This window comes from Varroa destructor, unplaced genomic scaffold, assembly GCF_002443255.2.
Source record: "Varroa destructor unplaced genomic scaffold, Vdes_3.0 BEIS01000002.1, whole genome shotgun sequence".
In the NCBI taxonomy this organism is placed as follows: Eukaryota; Metazoa; Arthropoda; class Arachnida; order Mesostigmata; family Varroidae; genus Varroa; species Varroa destructor.
The window spans coordinates 52408630-52425986 of NW_019211455.1; the positions used below are offsets into that span (position 1 = coordinate 52408630).

The 17357-nt window shown below is 43.4% G+C and overlaps 2 protein-coding genes across 4 annotated transcripts in view; one reads left to right on the plus strand and one right to left on the minus strand.

The window, feature by feature from the left end:
- Positions 1-34: 34 nt before the first annotated feature.
- On the minus strand, positions 35-17331 carry LOC111246000 (procathepsin L-like). 3 transcript variants are annotated; one of them, XM_086980677.1, is made up of 4 exons: positions 17197-17331; positions 12348-12446; positions 11939-12091; positions 35-1233 (listed from the first exon to the last, which is right to left on the minus strand). In XM_086980677.1, exons 2-4 carry the CDS (start codon positions 12444-12446, stop codon positions 481-483), a joined length of 1005 nt encoding a protein of 334 aa, XP_086836803.1. In that variant the 5' UTR covers positions 17197-17331; the 3' UTR covers positions 35-480. The 3 variants fall into 3 exon arrangements, with proteins under 3 accessions (XP_086836803.1, XP_022650878.1, XP_022650879.1); XM_022795143.2 differs by lacking the exon at positions 17197-17331 and adding an exon at positions 15295-15413; XM_022795144.2 differs by lacking the exon at positions 17197-17331 and adding an exon at positions 13102-13251.
- The window catches only part of LOC111245995 (protein DOP1A), a 70618-nt gene continuing 57638 nt past the window's right edge, over positions 4378-17357 (plus strand). The window contains exon 1 of the mRNA XM_022795131.2: positions 4378-6958. Within this exon, the coding sequence (XP_022650866.1) occupies positions 6549-6958 (410 nt within the window). The 5' untranslated portion in view covers positions 4378-6548. The remainder of the gene's footprint in view (positions 6959-17357) is intronic.

Consider the following 17357-nt stretch of genomic DNA (forward strand, 5'->3'; position numbering starts at 1 on the left):
AGGCTATCATGCATCGCAAATGATCCCATTACTATGAATGCTAATACAGTAGTTTCATTTATTACCCTTTTTCATGTATATATATATCCACTTCAGTGCACTTCATTGCTATTACTTTGATCATGACATGATCTACCGTAACATCTCATCCCAAAATTATTCATTGACTGATTAGTTTTCATTGTTTTTTTTTCTTTTTTTTAGAATTAATACCGCACTACACGAATCGTAATCTTTTCGATCAATTTTTTGCCACGGACAACTGTCATTTTTTTGATCTCCAGCTCTAATTTTTTTTTATCCTAATTTTTTAGATACTTGACTTCATTCATTTATTGGTCATTCTCTCATATGCAATTAAAAAGGCTCTTTTCATAACATTCTTAATTTGCTTAATTATTTTTGAAGTTTTTTTTTGTTTTTATCGACGTCTTGCCGCTGTCTTTTATTTTATCGTATAGAAAATCATACAAAGCCATCTCAGACAAGTGGGTACGAAGCCTGAGTAGCAATGCCGCACTCATTTTCCGAGTTCCTTGCCATGAAGATGTAGCCATCTTGACCCCAGGTCGTTCCCCACGAATTTTTAATGATGTAGTAGTCGTCGCCGTCATCGGTTGTTCCATAGCCGACGGCCAGGACACCGTGGTCAAGTTTTTCGTTGTCACAATCGGGCGGGTTGTAGATTCCGTTATGGTAGAACTGGAAGCTTTCGTGTGATGCGTCAATGGCTACTGAGATAGGACCAACAGTGGCGAGAGCCTTGGTAAGGGCAGCTTCGCTTCCGGATGGGATGTCGACGAAGCCGGTGTCCTCACCTCCTCGGCTTTCCACTGTGTAGCGGCAAGGTAGGCCATCCTTACCTTCGTACGGATAGGCTTTCTCGGTGTCGATTCCTTTGTTTCTCTTGATGTACTCGAATGCGAAATCTATGAGACCGCCATTGCAACCATGGTTGCCATATTTAGACGAGCAATCGATAAGGTTCTGCTCTGAGAGGGAAACAAGCTTGCGAGTCTTACGGAAAATTTGACCTTCGAGGGCACCGGTAGTTGAAAACGCCCAGCACGAGCCACAGTGACCCTGGTTTTTAACCGGAGTGACGGCGCCCTTTTTCCGCCAATCGATGCTGCGTGGTAGAGTGATAGATTCGGGTTCGATCCATGCCGATCCTGTGCGAGTACGATTTATCCGAAGCAAACCGTTCATCTTCGACGTGAACTCATGGTGGAGCTAGAGCAGAAGATACAAGAAAAAACTAAGTTATGTATACAGATGCTAAACGACACTCACGTGCGCGTCAAAACGAAGTGGTTACCCTATACAGATATTGCATATGTCTTCAACCCTGGAGGACCCAATACATGACCCCATCTTCCTACCTTATCTACGCAATGTACTACATTATATCTATACGGACAAAATCAGTACTCAATATGACAAGCCACATTGATCTGATCACGTGAGAATTTTCGCTAACACTAGTATAATCCGATAAAATCGATATGAGAAAGACGCAGTCATTGTTTGATTACGTTATTCAACTTCGATATGGAAACAGTTGGCTAAATGCAGCACTGCTCAAGCGCCTCATAGCAGTGTACGGATATACGCATGACGGTCTTGTGGACGTTGTTTTTCGCGCGACGCTAATTTATTGCGTTGTTTGTATTCAAACAAGAAAGATAGAGGTTGATCTATCCATCTTGCAAGTAGGCAACACAACAAAAATGTGCCATTCACGGAGCATTGATACTTAGCATTCGTATATGAAGAGTTTCCGTTTCAAAAAAATGCTTATCAGTCGCATGCATGTGCAGGGATTAAGGAACTATGTTTCGGATGTATGGACTGGATACTGCGCTATTCCAAAAAGTCATTTAGAAGGCGCTCCTTAAAGACGCGTGACTATTTTTTGCAGAAGAACAAACACCTTTCTATCCACTGCCTTGGTGTGGCACGTTTAACTAAGCAAATTTGTCTCCTCCCTGTATCTTACTATCGACTACCTACATCTACTATAAAGGAACGGCAGTTATGGCAGCCATCAGCGTCGACCGCCTGCCGAAATGATTTCCGTAGCATCAAAGGTAGTGTCATGCGGCCTCGAACGAACCGCTTTTTGCTCGTCGATTGACCGGTGTAGCTGAGGAACATAACATTGTTCGATGCGTGTCACTAAACACCAACAAACAATATGCTGTTTGTGTTTGTTTGGGTGTATGTGTGTGTATGTGTGTTTCCATGTTTGATTTGTATTCTACGGTTGAACGGCGGAGTAATTGGTATGGCCGCGCAGTCAACCGTGGAGTTAGCTGGGCCCTAGAATGGGCTATATATTCATCGACAAATAAAATAACCCTACCCGATCTGTCGTCTATTGTCCGTTTCCAATGTTGTCTATTCCAGGCACTGTTCTACTGAGTCCACTTCACGATAATATCTGCTAGGTAGATATTACGTAAACAGAACTACGCAATTGTGATGAGGGCTCCAACATGGTGACTAATGAGAATTGGCGATCATCGATCGCGTAAAAGAAAGCGACAATTTTGCAGGGCATCGTATAGCTGTCATGCACGGATCGCGTTGTTGATCAAGACTATGCGTCCTATACCTGAGACTAAACCCGAACAGAATATGGAATCTGTGTCTTTCCTTCTTTTTTTTTTTGCTAAAAACAAGGCTCTCAATCCACTCACTGTGGTCAGATGGTAATGCCGTTAATAAGAATCGCAAATTATGCTGCTGAGCTGACAAAGAAACGTCGGTCCCCACCAGGAAATCATTCGATTACATGCACCTGCATGGTATGAACCGACCTGATAAAGCCTGGGCGATCCAACAAGAAAATCTTCTAATGATCAATTGACTTGATGAGGTGAAAAGTCAACCTCAATGTGCGGCGTTTTTGGGACATTTTTGCATTTGACCATTTAATCTAAAAATGTATTTTTTCGTTTAGTGTTTTTCTGAACCATTGGATTATCTTCGGACGATACTCTTTGATTTTTTATTCTTTCTTCATCCGTTCTATTGTAGTTCTGTTTAATATATATGCCACAAATTTGATTGATCGATGACTCTGACGAAGGCTAAATATGATGATCGTTCCTCTTCAACTCATTCACATCATCTGCGCTGTCTGTGACTAAGCCTTAGACAGGTCTGCTCCTGGTGAGTCATGTCACCGATGACGGTCTAGAGAACGACAGATAGCATATGCTACTGCTGCTACGATAATCATCCCATTGAATTTCATCTCTTGCAGCTTCGGCGATCCATTAATGTTAAATTGACGCTTTTATTTATGAAGATCAATCACTGTAAACCTGTTTTGCAAGACGGTTCAATGCAGTAACCAGCCACTATAGTTATAAGCGAGCTCATGTGAAACAAAGCTGTCTTTTCAGCCTGTCTATAGTTTTCTTTTTGTACTGCCTCTTTACCTGCTTGATTAAGACGCGTTACCATCCTGACGGTTGTTTCGCCTGCCTACTGCCAGAGTCACCCCGTATCCGATATTGATAAGACAGCAGGTAGAACGTAGAGAACCTATACGACAACAACGAATCTGGTCGGAGATGAAGTTCTTATTACTGTATATACGTGTGTGTACATGTACGTAGGGCCCAGCATAGAAGTTCAACTAGTTCCAACTACGAGCAGCAGCGATAGTTAGACAGGTCAAGCAGAGCTATCAGGCAACAGGCATAACTTTTACCGTAGTGGTTTGACGCCGCTGTGCAGTAACTGCGATGGAGCTCTTCAATGGACAGGTAGAACCTGAGAAACAACGTGCCCTAGGCGCCAGTTATCGCCGGTTAGTCGGCTGGTACATTGAGAAGCATTGCACCCCATTTTACCATTGCTACCTGTATTGTTGCTGCTGGTGTCGCTTGTCACACAGGCCGTCCTTCTTACTACTACTACTACTGGTAGCCGTAACAACAGTAATGAATAGTAGGAGTCGTCAATCTACGATGGAGTACCCCGGGATTCAGGTAGACGACAGACATAATCGTAATCTCACCTATACGTACGATCAGGCGTGCGGGCTCACAGACATACCGACCTATACGGCGCCAGTCACTCTAGCGATTGACAGATTTACACATACACACAGATTAGGTACGGCGCCGGACGTCGCTGCTGCCGCGGTCCCTGTCGCAGTAGCAATAAGCAAACGCAGCTAAGCATGTGTTAGGAGAAAGAGGACGGCCACAACGTGAACGTAGTCATCGACAACCACTACTGCCAACGCCGCTTATACTCGCGGCGTCGACAACGACGGCGATAGTTTCAGCAAAGGTTGGCCAGCCAGTGAGTCAGCTAAATCAGATCATATTGTTAGTATTATAGAATAGCGGACGTACGCGGTCGAGCTCGCGCATTTGATCGGGTACAATCGAGAAGCCACTACTGCTGCTATCACTGCTTGGGCAAATAAAACAGCGATAACCATAGGAACAGACGCAGCTGCAGTGGCACCAGTCGCTGAGGGCGTCCCTTGCATCTGGCGAAGGTAGCATAGCCCATCAATAGAATATAGCACATAAATGGTGGTAGAACGCTGCTACACGGCCATTTTTCCGCCGTAGAACACAACAGAGTTGTGACCAATTTGGCCTGCCCGCGCAGGTCGTTACGCGTCTCTGCTGTCTTTTCGCCTTGCTGCATTCGGGCCGGGAACCGCGTGTGGTCGCGCGCATCAAAAACGCGCGAGACGCCAGTTGACAACATTAGACAACGGCCTCAGTTCAACATTTAGTATTGGCAGGATGCGGTGACGAACCACGAACCAGCTCGATCCTTTGGACCCACGCGTCCAAAGGAATTGCAACGCTCCAGTTCTTGCCGGCACCTCTTCCTGGTCATGGTAGGCAATGAAAAAAGATGAAATACAACACAGAAGCAGGCAGCGATGGAGAGTTTAGGTGGACGCGGCGTCAACGGCAGTGATGGCGTTTCGCGAGTCGCAGGGCAGTGGTGGTCGATTGTAATGCCGCCGTTGCCATAACCAGCAAACGTGACTGGCCATCAGTTTATCTTCGAGCGCGACCGACGACGACACGACGCTAATAATAGAAGTTACAGTCGAGTCGAAGCAACAACAGCAGTGGTGGTGTCACAGAATCCATCTAACGTATCGGTCTGCGTTTAGTTTCGGAAGGTCGACTGCTTATTGATAGTGGGACGGGAATATCATTTGTGGTATTGGCAGCACGTGGGTAAATCGCGCAGAGGAAAACAACCTTGCTCAGAAGTTGCCCGCTAATAGTCTGTCAACGAAACGCTACGTTCTAATCGCGAGTGAAGAGCGGACGGTGTCCAGTGTTTGACGTGAGCAAGGTCTGAACTCCTTCAAGCGGTTTTTGAGTGGTCGCTATTGGATTACTCAGCTTCGTGTCATATAATACAACAGCAGCGATCTTCGCTACTCAGTTCAAGTAGAAATCGGCAGCTAATGCTGCAAATACGTTCTCCATTCAGCGAAAGCGCCTTTACCTGACGCAGTGAGCATCCCCAAAAGTTCTCACTGCAAAAATGTGCAGTATCCACAATACGTCCATTTGTCTTCATGCTCCTGTTGCACTCCTTTTTCGGACCTACACATAGGAGCCCGCGTCCCATTAGAGTAGACGCTCACGACGGCGGCGACGGCGGCGGCATCGCCTGCGTCGTGCCACTGCACACTGTGAGCGTGACAGCAGTGCGACAGGAGTTACCTGCTACTGCAAGTAGGCAAAGCTGGCCACAGCGGTTTGCGTTGTCATTGTTCATCATGGTAAATGCCGCCATTACGGCAGGAGCAATCCTGCAATTGCGCGCACTGCCTCTAGTGTTGCCAGCGTCAAAGCTGTACAAAAGAGGATAACAACACGCGACCTAGTCATTTCTTGCGACAACGCACGAGTCAGCTGCTTAGTCAGTACGTCGCATTTTGCTTCAGTACCCAAACAAGTAGACCCTTTCACCGTGGCCGTATTGGGCTAACGTAGACAGCCAAGCAATACTGGCACTCCGTGAGGAAGTTAACATTGAGCCGACGGAGCGTATATTAGTCGTCGCTGATGAAAGTTGCTATTCACAGCACAATGATTGTATGCACGGACAATGCGATATCTGCTATAGGGTGGTGATTGGCAAAATATCATAGTGCAGTGACAAATATCGTACTATCAGCCATTTTGTAAGTGCTGTTTAAAGTTTGCGATCGAAGAATATCAATTCCAATATGACCTAGTACGAATGCGGCGCAAAGCGTTCGATGACGGTTGAGGTCCGCTTATGATGGTTCACAATCTACTTCCTGAACATGGGATATGCGTGCAAGGCGTTCATTATTTTAATTCGTGTTAAATTATTTGTGTGTTAATAATTCGATGACAGACACTTCCGATTAGCCACACGACCTGACTTATCGGTATTCTTCACTATCAGAAAGAACGTGTCGAGTAAGCCTGGTGTGGCCACGTCATTGTTTGCGACCGCTGCTTTTCAAAATCACCAAGTAAGAACAGAACACGGCTAGCAGCGTTTCGAAGATGGAGTCCCTCAGCAATCGAGCAGCAACTCCAACGCCGTCAGCATCAGGCTCAACGACGAGCTCCGTTCGCTCGGCTATGACAGGATATTTTCGCCGAAGCCGGAGTCGCCGATCCGAAAGCGATGGTGAGACCAAGAGTGATCTGTCGGTGCCTGACGACCAGAAGGCAGCGTCCCGATTGAGTCCGATGACGGCGCTCAAATTTGAAAAGTTACGTATATCCCCCGACGTATTCCACTTCGGCCATGGCAAGAAAGATCGTAAAGAAAGTCCAACCAATAAGCCAAGCTGCACGAGCGACAACCTCCGCGATTGTCTGTCAGATAGTGAGGCTGCGCGTAACGATGTGTTTGACCGGCTCGTCAACGGAAGCGTGGGACAAGTTCACCGTAAAAAGCGGAAACTTCGGTTAGTACATACGAGTCTTGATCCCGATTAGAACTAGTGTAATTTTTATTCGGTCGTGTTTAGTAGATAACATTTAACAGGTCGGAACTCTCTTCGATGTCTACTTTGGTCTAGAGGGGGTTCAAATTGAAATGCAAACCGTTACTACGAAAGATCGAGGGATTGCGTACGCTTTGTACAGTCTCGTGCATTTCTGAAGGCTAAAGGTAGTCCGCGATGCATGCATAGGTAGATTATTTCTCTCAAGATCCGTATTTTATAGTTAGGCGATCATTTCAACGCGTCATTCATTTTTTCCAACAATGCATACATAGTGAAAGTAGTTTAGCCAAAGTGATCACTTTGATCACTGAAGATATTTGGAAGCTAGATTTATCCTTTAATTCATGAATGAAGAATAATATTATCGCCCTAGTGGATATTGGCTTCAAGTGAACTGGTCGACGATTTGATGTTTGAATGTAAAAGTAAAGTCTGAGGCCAGGTTACCGTTCATGCTACAGATGCCAGCACTAACAAATATATACTTTCAACAAATATGTAAATCAAATATATATTTGCAGCCCGATCCGACTACTTATCAGCGTAAAGGCGTGAATTTACAGCCACGAAGGGATCTGACATCCGTCGAACGCTGCTCGTTGCGCGCACTGTTGTATTTTTTAATAGAGATGAATCAGGAACTGAATAAATTATGGGATGGACTCGTAATACATTTGCAGCTAAAAAGAAAAAAAAACCTTCAATACAAGAATCGAGATATTCAGGCGGTTATTGCTCGTCCACACAAACATATAGACACAAGACAGCTTGCAAGATTAGCATACAGTAGATAAAAATCTAAACAACTAATTGAAGGGTTCGGGGAAAAATAGGCGCAGGCCACTACACATCGAAGATGTCCAACTATGCGGATTGCGTATCTTAAAAGACCGTTCAGGCTAATCGATATGCTGCTAAACTCATCATGCAAAAGAATATCGGCTGAGTTAAGCGTCCTGAAGAAGGCTTCAAATTTAAATGAATCTTTCACCTTGTAACAGCCGACGCTAAACGATACTCAGAAAGCTATTTCGAGCATCCAGGCCAGCAGTCTGTCAAATCGTTTAATCCGGTTGTAGTATGCGTCTTTGGTTTGGACAATCATGGTACTTACGCTCTAAATCTTCACATATAATTCCCGATACATAGAACCGTACAAGTTGTAAAAGTATGAATGCCACCCATGTAAATGGAAATGGCGCTAATAAGGTGGCCTAGTGTCAGATGCCTATAGCTCAGATATGCATTGGCATATCTGAGCTATGGGCAATCCTGTTGCTCCTCTTAGTGGTTCTATTGTGATTGACCTTGAATGTCTGCCGGCACTGCCTCTCCGGACTGTTTTAGTCTCTGTAACAGTCAGTTTTCACGGCTTCATTTCTAGCTTTTGGTGATGGCGATGGCCTGCCCTATCTGTCTGCCCGTCTGCCAGCCTGACTAGGCAGCTTGATTCAGAAATAAACGTCTTTTCTAGCTGCCAATTTGAACCGCAATATGTAGTATCAACGGCACTCTACATCTTGTTCGCCCATTTCCAGGGTCATAACCAGGCTTAGGCACGTAACTGTACGAGAGTATGAAACGGGTACGCTATGAACACTACGGCCCTCTGCGACAAGATTCTTTATTGACTTTCTTTCATGCACAGTCGATATGGTGGCCGATCACTGTTATATTGAGAAAAACAGTATACTTAGTCGTTGGCTTTGGATGTCTGTGGTAAAAATGCAAGAGAATCAGAGCAGTTGGTAATATTGTAACAGGATCTCTGCTAGGCACTCGACCGTCGCCTTATGTTAGTTATTACAGTAGGGCGAACAACCAGCCGACCATCATCAGATCGCTGTTTGTACCATGTCGAGTGGCGCTGCTTCAGCAAAATTTCGGTGTTATGCTGTTCCTAAGTATTCGCTAAACTACTTCAATAGTTTACTATTTTGTGTTCCAGCTGCTCCATATTTGAACGATTATAGGCCTAGTGCAATAACAAGGGCGAAGCAGGACTACCATGACCAGGCCAACTGGCCAAATCGACACGGACAGCACTTTGGAGCGTTAAACGCGACAGGCTATGAGAAAATAGGGGAACCAGATGCGAATGTGTAATGTTCTTTTTAGGAAGGATGGGCAAAACTAGATTTAGATCGCTGCATTGTAAGAAATTTTGAAACAGACCCGTTACATCAGTTGTCTGGCGCGCAGTGGTTAGAATACCCTTCTCAAACTTTATCAGTCCTTAACATGACGCAGGCTCAGGTTTTTGTTATGATTCATTATCTCTCAACTATGTCGTAGAAAAGCAGAAGCTATCTTATTGCAGTGTTATGTAGGCATTCTTCGATACAATATTTGCTAGAAATCGTTTGAGAATGCTCAGTAACTTGATTGGGCCCATTTTGCCTTCTTAGTGTTTTAGGCTAAAGCAAAAAGATGGCTATCTCCACCATAAGTGTCCTAATAGAGACGCCAACAATACGGTTGTTAACGGCACAATTATGTTGTCGACGCGACGCTGATATATACCTTTCGAAAGTACTTTAGGCCCTCCATGTCAGTTGGTTTCCTCTCGATACATCGACAGCGCAGCTTGTTCTCACTCGAAATAACACTATCTCGTGGCATTATTATAGCGAAATTTCTTGAGTAAAAGTACGTTAGATTTGTGTACCGGCTGAATTGTCCATTTCCAGCTCACGCTCAGTGAATACCGACGAGGCCACCATGTTCTACCCTACTGTGAATCTTAGAAGTAGAATACTATAGAGGTAAACACATGTACCGCACGTCTTGGACGTGAGCAAATGCTATGAAATACCCTTGATATTTTATAAATCTACGGCTTTTATTATCACGAGTGAACGCAGAGGGAAAAAAAAGCCATTAATCCGGTACTCTAATGGACTACCAACATCAACATTTACTGTCTAAAACTCACCGGACTCATTCGTTTATCCTCAAGCAATACTATCCTAGAGATATCTCTTTCGGAAATATCTGATATCAGCAGAAGACCCGATTATATACCAGCGCATCAAAATACGGAAGCCTTTATGATGACTAGCTCTGAATCAACAACAATTAATTAGAATACGGATCGAATAGCCGTAAGCGTGATCGAATACGACTGATGCAAGCCAAGGCATCGTCCATCACGTATCATAGAAGGTGCAATCCTAACGGCTCCACAGCGGCCGCCGTTGAAGCGGATTATTCCACATCTACTGTTATCAGACGAGACTTGTTGCCCAGCGTACAATGCGTTAGGTAAAACATTTTCGTACGTAGACAGGACACCCGTGCTGCGGTGAGTAACATAGACCGCTTGCTTTTTAGCGTAGTGAAATGTCAATTAATGATAGACGATACATCGGGAAACACTGAGTTTTAACCAACAGTTAGCACGAGACATAGAAAAGCAACCGTTATACTGACCTAGCCGACCTCTAATAAAAGTATATTTTTTTTTTCTGTAAAATTTATTATTGAAGGGAGTTGACAAATTTAAAAAAATGTTTATTATCAAAGATTAGCCGTTCGTACTATTTGGCATGGAACGAAGATTCTTGGGAAACACTTGGTTTCGCATTGATCTCCACTAGCTCGATCAGCGAATAACAGATCTTCTCATAATGAAAGAGTTGTCAAATTGTGCTGATTGCATCTAAAGTAAGTGAGCCCCGACACGTAGCTTATGGAATTTGAATGAAATTGTATATATACGTTACTAGCCGTCCATCGGGTGGGCCTGCCGCATACAACCAACTGCCCATATGATAACCACACTGACCCGTCATAGAAGCTGAATTTAAATAGAACTACAATGGAAGTAACAGAAATTAGGATCGAACAGTAAATCACGTGCGAAATGTCGCGTTGGGACGGCTAAATGCTGGATCTAGTGAAGGGAAACTAGTTTCTAAAATTACAGGCAACGATCCAGGACAAAGTAAAGGTCGCAAAAAAGGAAATAGCTATTTTTTGTCATCGGGAAATGCATCGTTCGGTCCCTAAGGGTCAGTTTCAAGGATTACGTCTAACTCAATTGAGCTATCTCATAATGACCGAGCTCCAAACGAAAAAGACGTACAAACGATTGCGTTCTATAACGTAATACGATTTGTTTGAATTGTCTGATGCAACGAAATAACAACTATTAGGACTTTTATTGTCATTAATTTAAAATGAAGAAAAGAATATGCCCAACATTTGTGGGAGTATCATATAAAGAAATGAACTGCCTAGGGCAATTTTACGCTGGCTAGCTACACCGTCAACAGGCCCACGTTTGTTTACTCGCTTAATGATCCTCAATCAAGTCCCTTATTCACAGAAGCTATTTCTTACTACATCAATTTCGCCGGAAAGTGAAGCCCACGGTCACGGCCTGATGGCAGGACAAACGAAATAATTCATCTGTGCGCAGCTAATTTCAAAGATTCGAAGTAGTCAACACTCAATATCTAATAAATAGAATTGGGATGGAACACTGGACAGGAAAGCAATCCCGTGCTACAAGCGAATTTCTGCGTACCGGTCGCGATGATTCTGAGCGAATAATAACCCTACAATCGTACGTCGGATTCAGTGCGCTAGAACGTTATGACTGATCGGAAGCTAATAGCATCTGTCTGAGCAGTTCGCACCTAATGAAATGAATTCATCAGTAGGTACAGAAATCTAAGCAGTGCTTGTGGCACAAATAGTGACAAAATCGAATTGAACAAATTAACCAAGAATCATTTTTCGATAAAGTGACCATTGGGTCACGTAGCCAGGAGGGTCTAAGAACTACAGGCATGTGCGTACTTTGTTCCTATCCGTCAATGCAAAATAGGTCTTTCTGAAGTAGCAAATGCGTAATCGGACCCCCTGAACACGTGTGGTGTTTTTGGCGTATCTCTCGTAGCATAGCCATGATTTAACTATTTACTTACATACCATATCTCCAAATTGGTTCATTCTGAGACGGTACGAGACTTCGCCTTTAGCGTGACGGATGTTGTGCTTGATGATCATGTGCGAATTCTGCATAAAGATCTTTTTACGGAATGTATCCATTACGGCGTCGTCGTATTTCTTCGCATGGAGAGCCTGAAAATAGGAATAATATAATTCAAGAGATAGGACTCTGAGTCAAACAATGAAATTGAATTGAACAATAATTTTTTATCGTAATCTTTCTTCATTTTCTAAAATCACGAACAAAACGACTTCCCCTATATTTCTGTTCAACGTTCTGAAAGAAAACTAATATCACTGCACGAAAAGAGAAAACGTTTAGAGCACAGTATATAGATATATATGTAAATAGGTTTGAATGTAACGACAGGGCCAATGAAGAACCTACTTTAAAATGCTGCCATTCAGCATCGAGGAGCTCGTCGAAGGTTACTGCCGTGGCCGCTGCGCCAACAGCGCTTAGGAACAGAAACCATAACCAATGCATCTAGAAACAGGACACAATCAATCAACTGAGTTAGCAGGAATACGTAGTCCGCTACAACACAAAAGCTACCTATGATGTAAGATCAACCGATGAATCGCGAAGCTGAATGTCGTCAATGAAAGACACTCATTTGAATAATCCTAACCTAAGGCCATAGTGGGGGAGAAGTGTAGCAAGCGAGTCAATTTGACCGATCTGTTTTTCTGAAAAGGAGACTATTTCTGTTAGGCTGCTATCCACTGTTTCAACTTGTTTGTTCGTTGCTACACATGTATCACGAGTGGCATTCGCGTCTAAGTAACGACAAAGCGGAGGGAAGACAAAGGACTAGCTCTAAATAGAAGACGTTACGGTAGTGCCACGTGCGTCAAAACGCAAACTACCTCGTTGTCAAGTTTACATTTACACGGCGGATGTTAGTTGGTCCCTGAAGATAACTTGTCTTGCGAAACGCATCATTATCGTTACTAATGACAATAGTTATCGCGAACCCAGTGGCTAGATAACGTATGCCATGCCAGTCATCCTACGTCCTATAAAGATCAAGTCGAATCTGAATGGCTAGTAACGTCTAAACGTGGATAAGTTTCGTGTTTTTAACAATTCTTCGAAATTCACTATCATTTTCATTCAAAGGTCAAAGTGCCGCGCTTACATCGAATTATTTTTGGCGCCAGAATTCGATCACAAAGCGTACTGTAATCTAATCTAAGTTGGTTCGATCTACCACAGATTCAATAGAACACCGGCGTCTAACACATCATCCACAAACTATAGTAACAGTAGAAGTATGATATTCAAGAAGTGACGAAAGTATTTCGCTCAACAAGTTATGTGTTAACACAGCTGGTGGCATCACGCATCAAATGACGTGCTCGAAATCCACGGGAGTGTGTCGGTTGTGTTGCGAGATGCATGCTCTCGTTTTTTCATCTCTGTTCACGATTGGATATGCGTAGTTCTCTGTTTAGCGTAAAACACTGCCGGGTCTTCGACACGCGCGAACGTGTCTCGTTGTCGCGCCCAAGCCCTTTCTCGTCTGTATTGGATGGTCCTTTGAGAGCAGGCCTATGTAGTTAAAAATTGATGATATGATACGAAGCAGCATAATTTTTTTGTGTTTTGAGCGGTGTATCACAACAAAATCTTCTACGTTATCTGTCAAGTCAAGGAACGCACGACAAATTGTAGTAATCTACTTTTTTACTCGTTGTCTATTTGTGGTGCCACTTTCGAGAGCTGGTTCGTAAACGCCTCTCTTGCGCAAGCCGTCACGACATGTGCGTTCTAGAGTATGGTTTTTGGGCTGTAACGGCGCCTAAAGGCCACACGATCAAACAAACATACTCATATGTGTTCGTGAGAAATATAAGGCCCAAAATAAGGTCTACTCTTAGTAGTAAGAACTAGAAATGACGGCTATTTACCACTGGATTTATCGAATTACTTAATCGCTCTTTACTACGAGAAATTTTAACTGCAAATAGTCGCCAATATCTGTAAAATGTATTTATTATCTATACTTGTAAACGGGTATTATTACTATTTTTTTTTAATTTCTTATTAAAAATCGACACGCGTTTACTTTACCAATATATATATATCTATATATATATATATATATATATATATATATATATATATATATATAGCTTTACAAGAACCCTTTCACATGAGTCCAGCTATCGAGAAACGAGTAGATACTATGATTTTTACTAAATGATTAGATTTGCTAAGTGTTTTGCGTCATAACGTTATGAAGCTTCATCGATGCCAACTACGTCGTTGCCAGTAAAGGATTTGTGGTACCCAGCTAGCACTCAGTACACGAAGAAATGCTGCCAGTAGGTGCGGCATTAATAATGGGTGTCCACCCGCTGTTATGACGGATGCCAGACATTTTGAACCCAATTTAGACAAGCGTTAACAGCAACTGCACTAGCAACCAAAGGCCTCCGGACTATAGCGTGCACATGCGAAGTTTCGAAGGCTATTTTTTTCGATAGAAATCAGAGGACATCTGTCTCATCAGCTATACGCGCTATTCCGCCGAACTCGTCTGTGTCAGAGACGCGAATATGAGCTAAACAAGCCACCCTGTGGTGATGAGGCTTCGGCCAGTTGGATCTCTTGTGTGGAGGAATGGGGACCTATTACAGGACGGTAACGAATTCTGGGGAGTGCATGTACTATGATATTAACACACAAACGTTGGCATGAAAAGAACCCGCGACAGAAAACAAATACGATGATGCATGCTTGTTTTTCTTGTTGTGACTCTTTTGGCGTGGATAAGATGCGTCAACTAAGGACAGATGTATGCAGACGCGACACGGACTGAACGGACAAAGCAGAGCCATGCATGAGGCGCCTCCAGTGGGGTGCGCCGCACCTTAATTTTCGGCCGAACCGACCTCCTTTAGCCTTTGAAGGGTTACATCAACAAGTCGCTGAACGAGAGTTGAATGTATTTGGCTCGGCAGAATTATGAACGGCCAGCGTCAGCTATTAAATTCATAGTCTTTACTCATGAAGCAGAGACCTACACGAGAGTAATTCAAGCTTCACAATACTGCCTGCATGATATTGTTGATGAAAGGTCAAGCTTGAAGGGAATATCTCTTTGATCTAGCCATCATATCGACCGCCATAAACGGCTGGCTCTATGATAACAACAACGATACAGGTTATTAGAGCCTCCTATTTAGTATGCGGAAAGCCAATCAAGCCCGAGTTAGATGGCTGGGATCCCAGATACACCATACAACAGGCAAATTATATCGTGTGTTTAACAATATTAAAAATATGGTTATGTTAACGCCGTGGGATTTCGTATATGGTTTTGAACCTGTTTGGGCGTCTCAGCAAGTGTTTCAGTTGTCGCAGGCCGTCGTAGATGCCATAGTTTCGTGTACAGACAATGACATATGGCGCGTACAAGGATTTGGCGCGTCCTTTTCATTCACTTACGACGATTCACGGTACGCGTATCGGCCGCCAGTGAACGCTACGAAAAAGAATCGACCGATGAGTCAGCACTGCGCTCAGTATATTTCGTATGATAGTTAAAGAGAAAGAGATGATGTTGATGTTTGTTGACGGTCACTTAGCGAGATCTGACAATAGCCCGATAAACAAACACACGTTCCCAACACCTCTGTTCAAAGAGGGGAAGTTATATCAGACAGAACGGTAAGTGGGCAAGCAACATGGGCGTGTCTCAGTCAAAGTGTGAGTAATATTAATAGCTGATCGTTTCTTAGGAAATACTTATACTTTGGTAACCTGTAAATAAATATCTAAATTAACAAGCATTGGAAAGTAGCACGTTTCAAGCCAAAAAGAAAGCGCTTTTTTTGATCTTTGCTTCTGTTGGCTGTTCTTTATCAGCGTACTTCTTACAACGATCCGATATACGCATACAGCGAAAGGTCTCGTAGAGCAGTTTGCCCAAATGATCGTATCCTGAGTAAGAAGATTTTGCAGAAATAATCGATCTGCTAATAACTGGTTATGTCCTATATAAAGATTCTATTGACAGGCTATTCGCTTATCCGTCATTAGCTAACATAGGCGGACGTAATAGAAGGATTGAGCCGTATGTTTCTGTAACCAGTAGCCAGAGTACTGCAAAATGTCACAGTCGTTTTAAGCCCGTCGTCAAAATGCCCAAAAAACATACAATTATATTACATGGTCGTGTGTACGTATCGTCGGATTGTCTACAGGCAATAGCAAGGGAGTTTTACTTGGCCCGAGCAGAATGATTAAGATCTTAAAGCCGCAAAGCAGAGATAATAAAGCATGATGTTTAGGTACTGAAACCATATCGGATCTGCCGTACTAACACTATCTAGTATAAACATTAGAATCCTTTTCTAGTTATTAAGCGAAAGTCGACACAATGTCATGGATTCGCCAGGCGTACTTTGTTAATACGCATCAGCTACGGCGCGACAATATACGCTTTCTCATTCGTTTTGTCTTCGACTTGTATTCAAAGGACAAACAGTTTTGTCTTATAAAAACTGGACGAGCTTCACCAAAAAGACGATCACACCGAACAACAACTCTAGCGCTCTGTATATACTGTGCGCACAGGGTGAGCTGGTACCCATTTCTTTGGCGTATGCAGTAGATTGCTTTGCCGTCCTGGGTGAATTGCCAGCTTTACAACGCACTTTTCAGAACCGATAACTTCCTAAATGTATACATATACTCTTCGGCTTGGAGGTTTTGTAACTTAAGCATGGAAATTACTTCCAAATATCATACTACACCTTTGAGATTACTGTGATCTTTATCGCATAGTAGGATCGGTTTTAGGGTGCATTCAAAAAATGTTCATGTAATCTATGTTATTTACAACGTGGATCCAAAGTTGTATCGTAAGCGTCATGGCGCTCAGAACTTTCTGATTCGTCAAAACCGGCAGATGTCAATTAAACGGTCCGGTAGCCAGATGGTCACTAGTTTAGCACCATCAGCAGACGAGTAGGACAATAAAGCTCTATCAGTCTGTGCGGTTTCAGCAAGTTGAAGACTCAGCACAATGCTTTTCAAATGCTTTTTTTATGGGCGTTTCTCATAAGGAGCCAGCCACATTGTCCATCTCTATCGAGCTAGTATTAAATAAGCTCCACTATTGCTATGAATTTTTTACGCTAAAAATTGCATGCATAGTACCTATTGTCTACGCTGTCAGAACATGTCTCTATATGAACACGGCTGCCCTTCTCGATCCACTCACCTCGGCAAATAGACGCAAAATGGTGTCCCTCGACGCCGGTCGGTTGAGACTTTGCGTGTATGAATACCTGCGCTGTGTGTGTTTGTGGGCGAGGGATCGTTCCACGGCCGTGTGATAATCCTGGTCCGCTATTGCTGTAAGTAGCCTCTATGTGGCTCCTT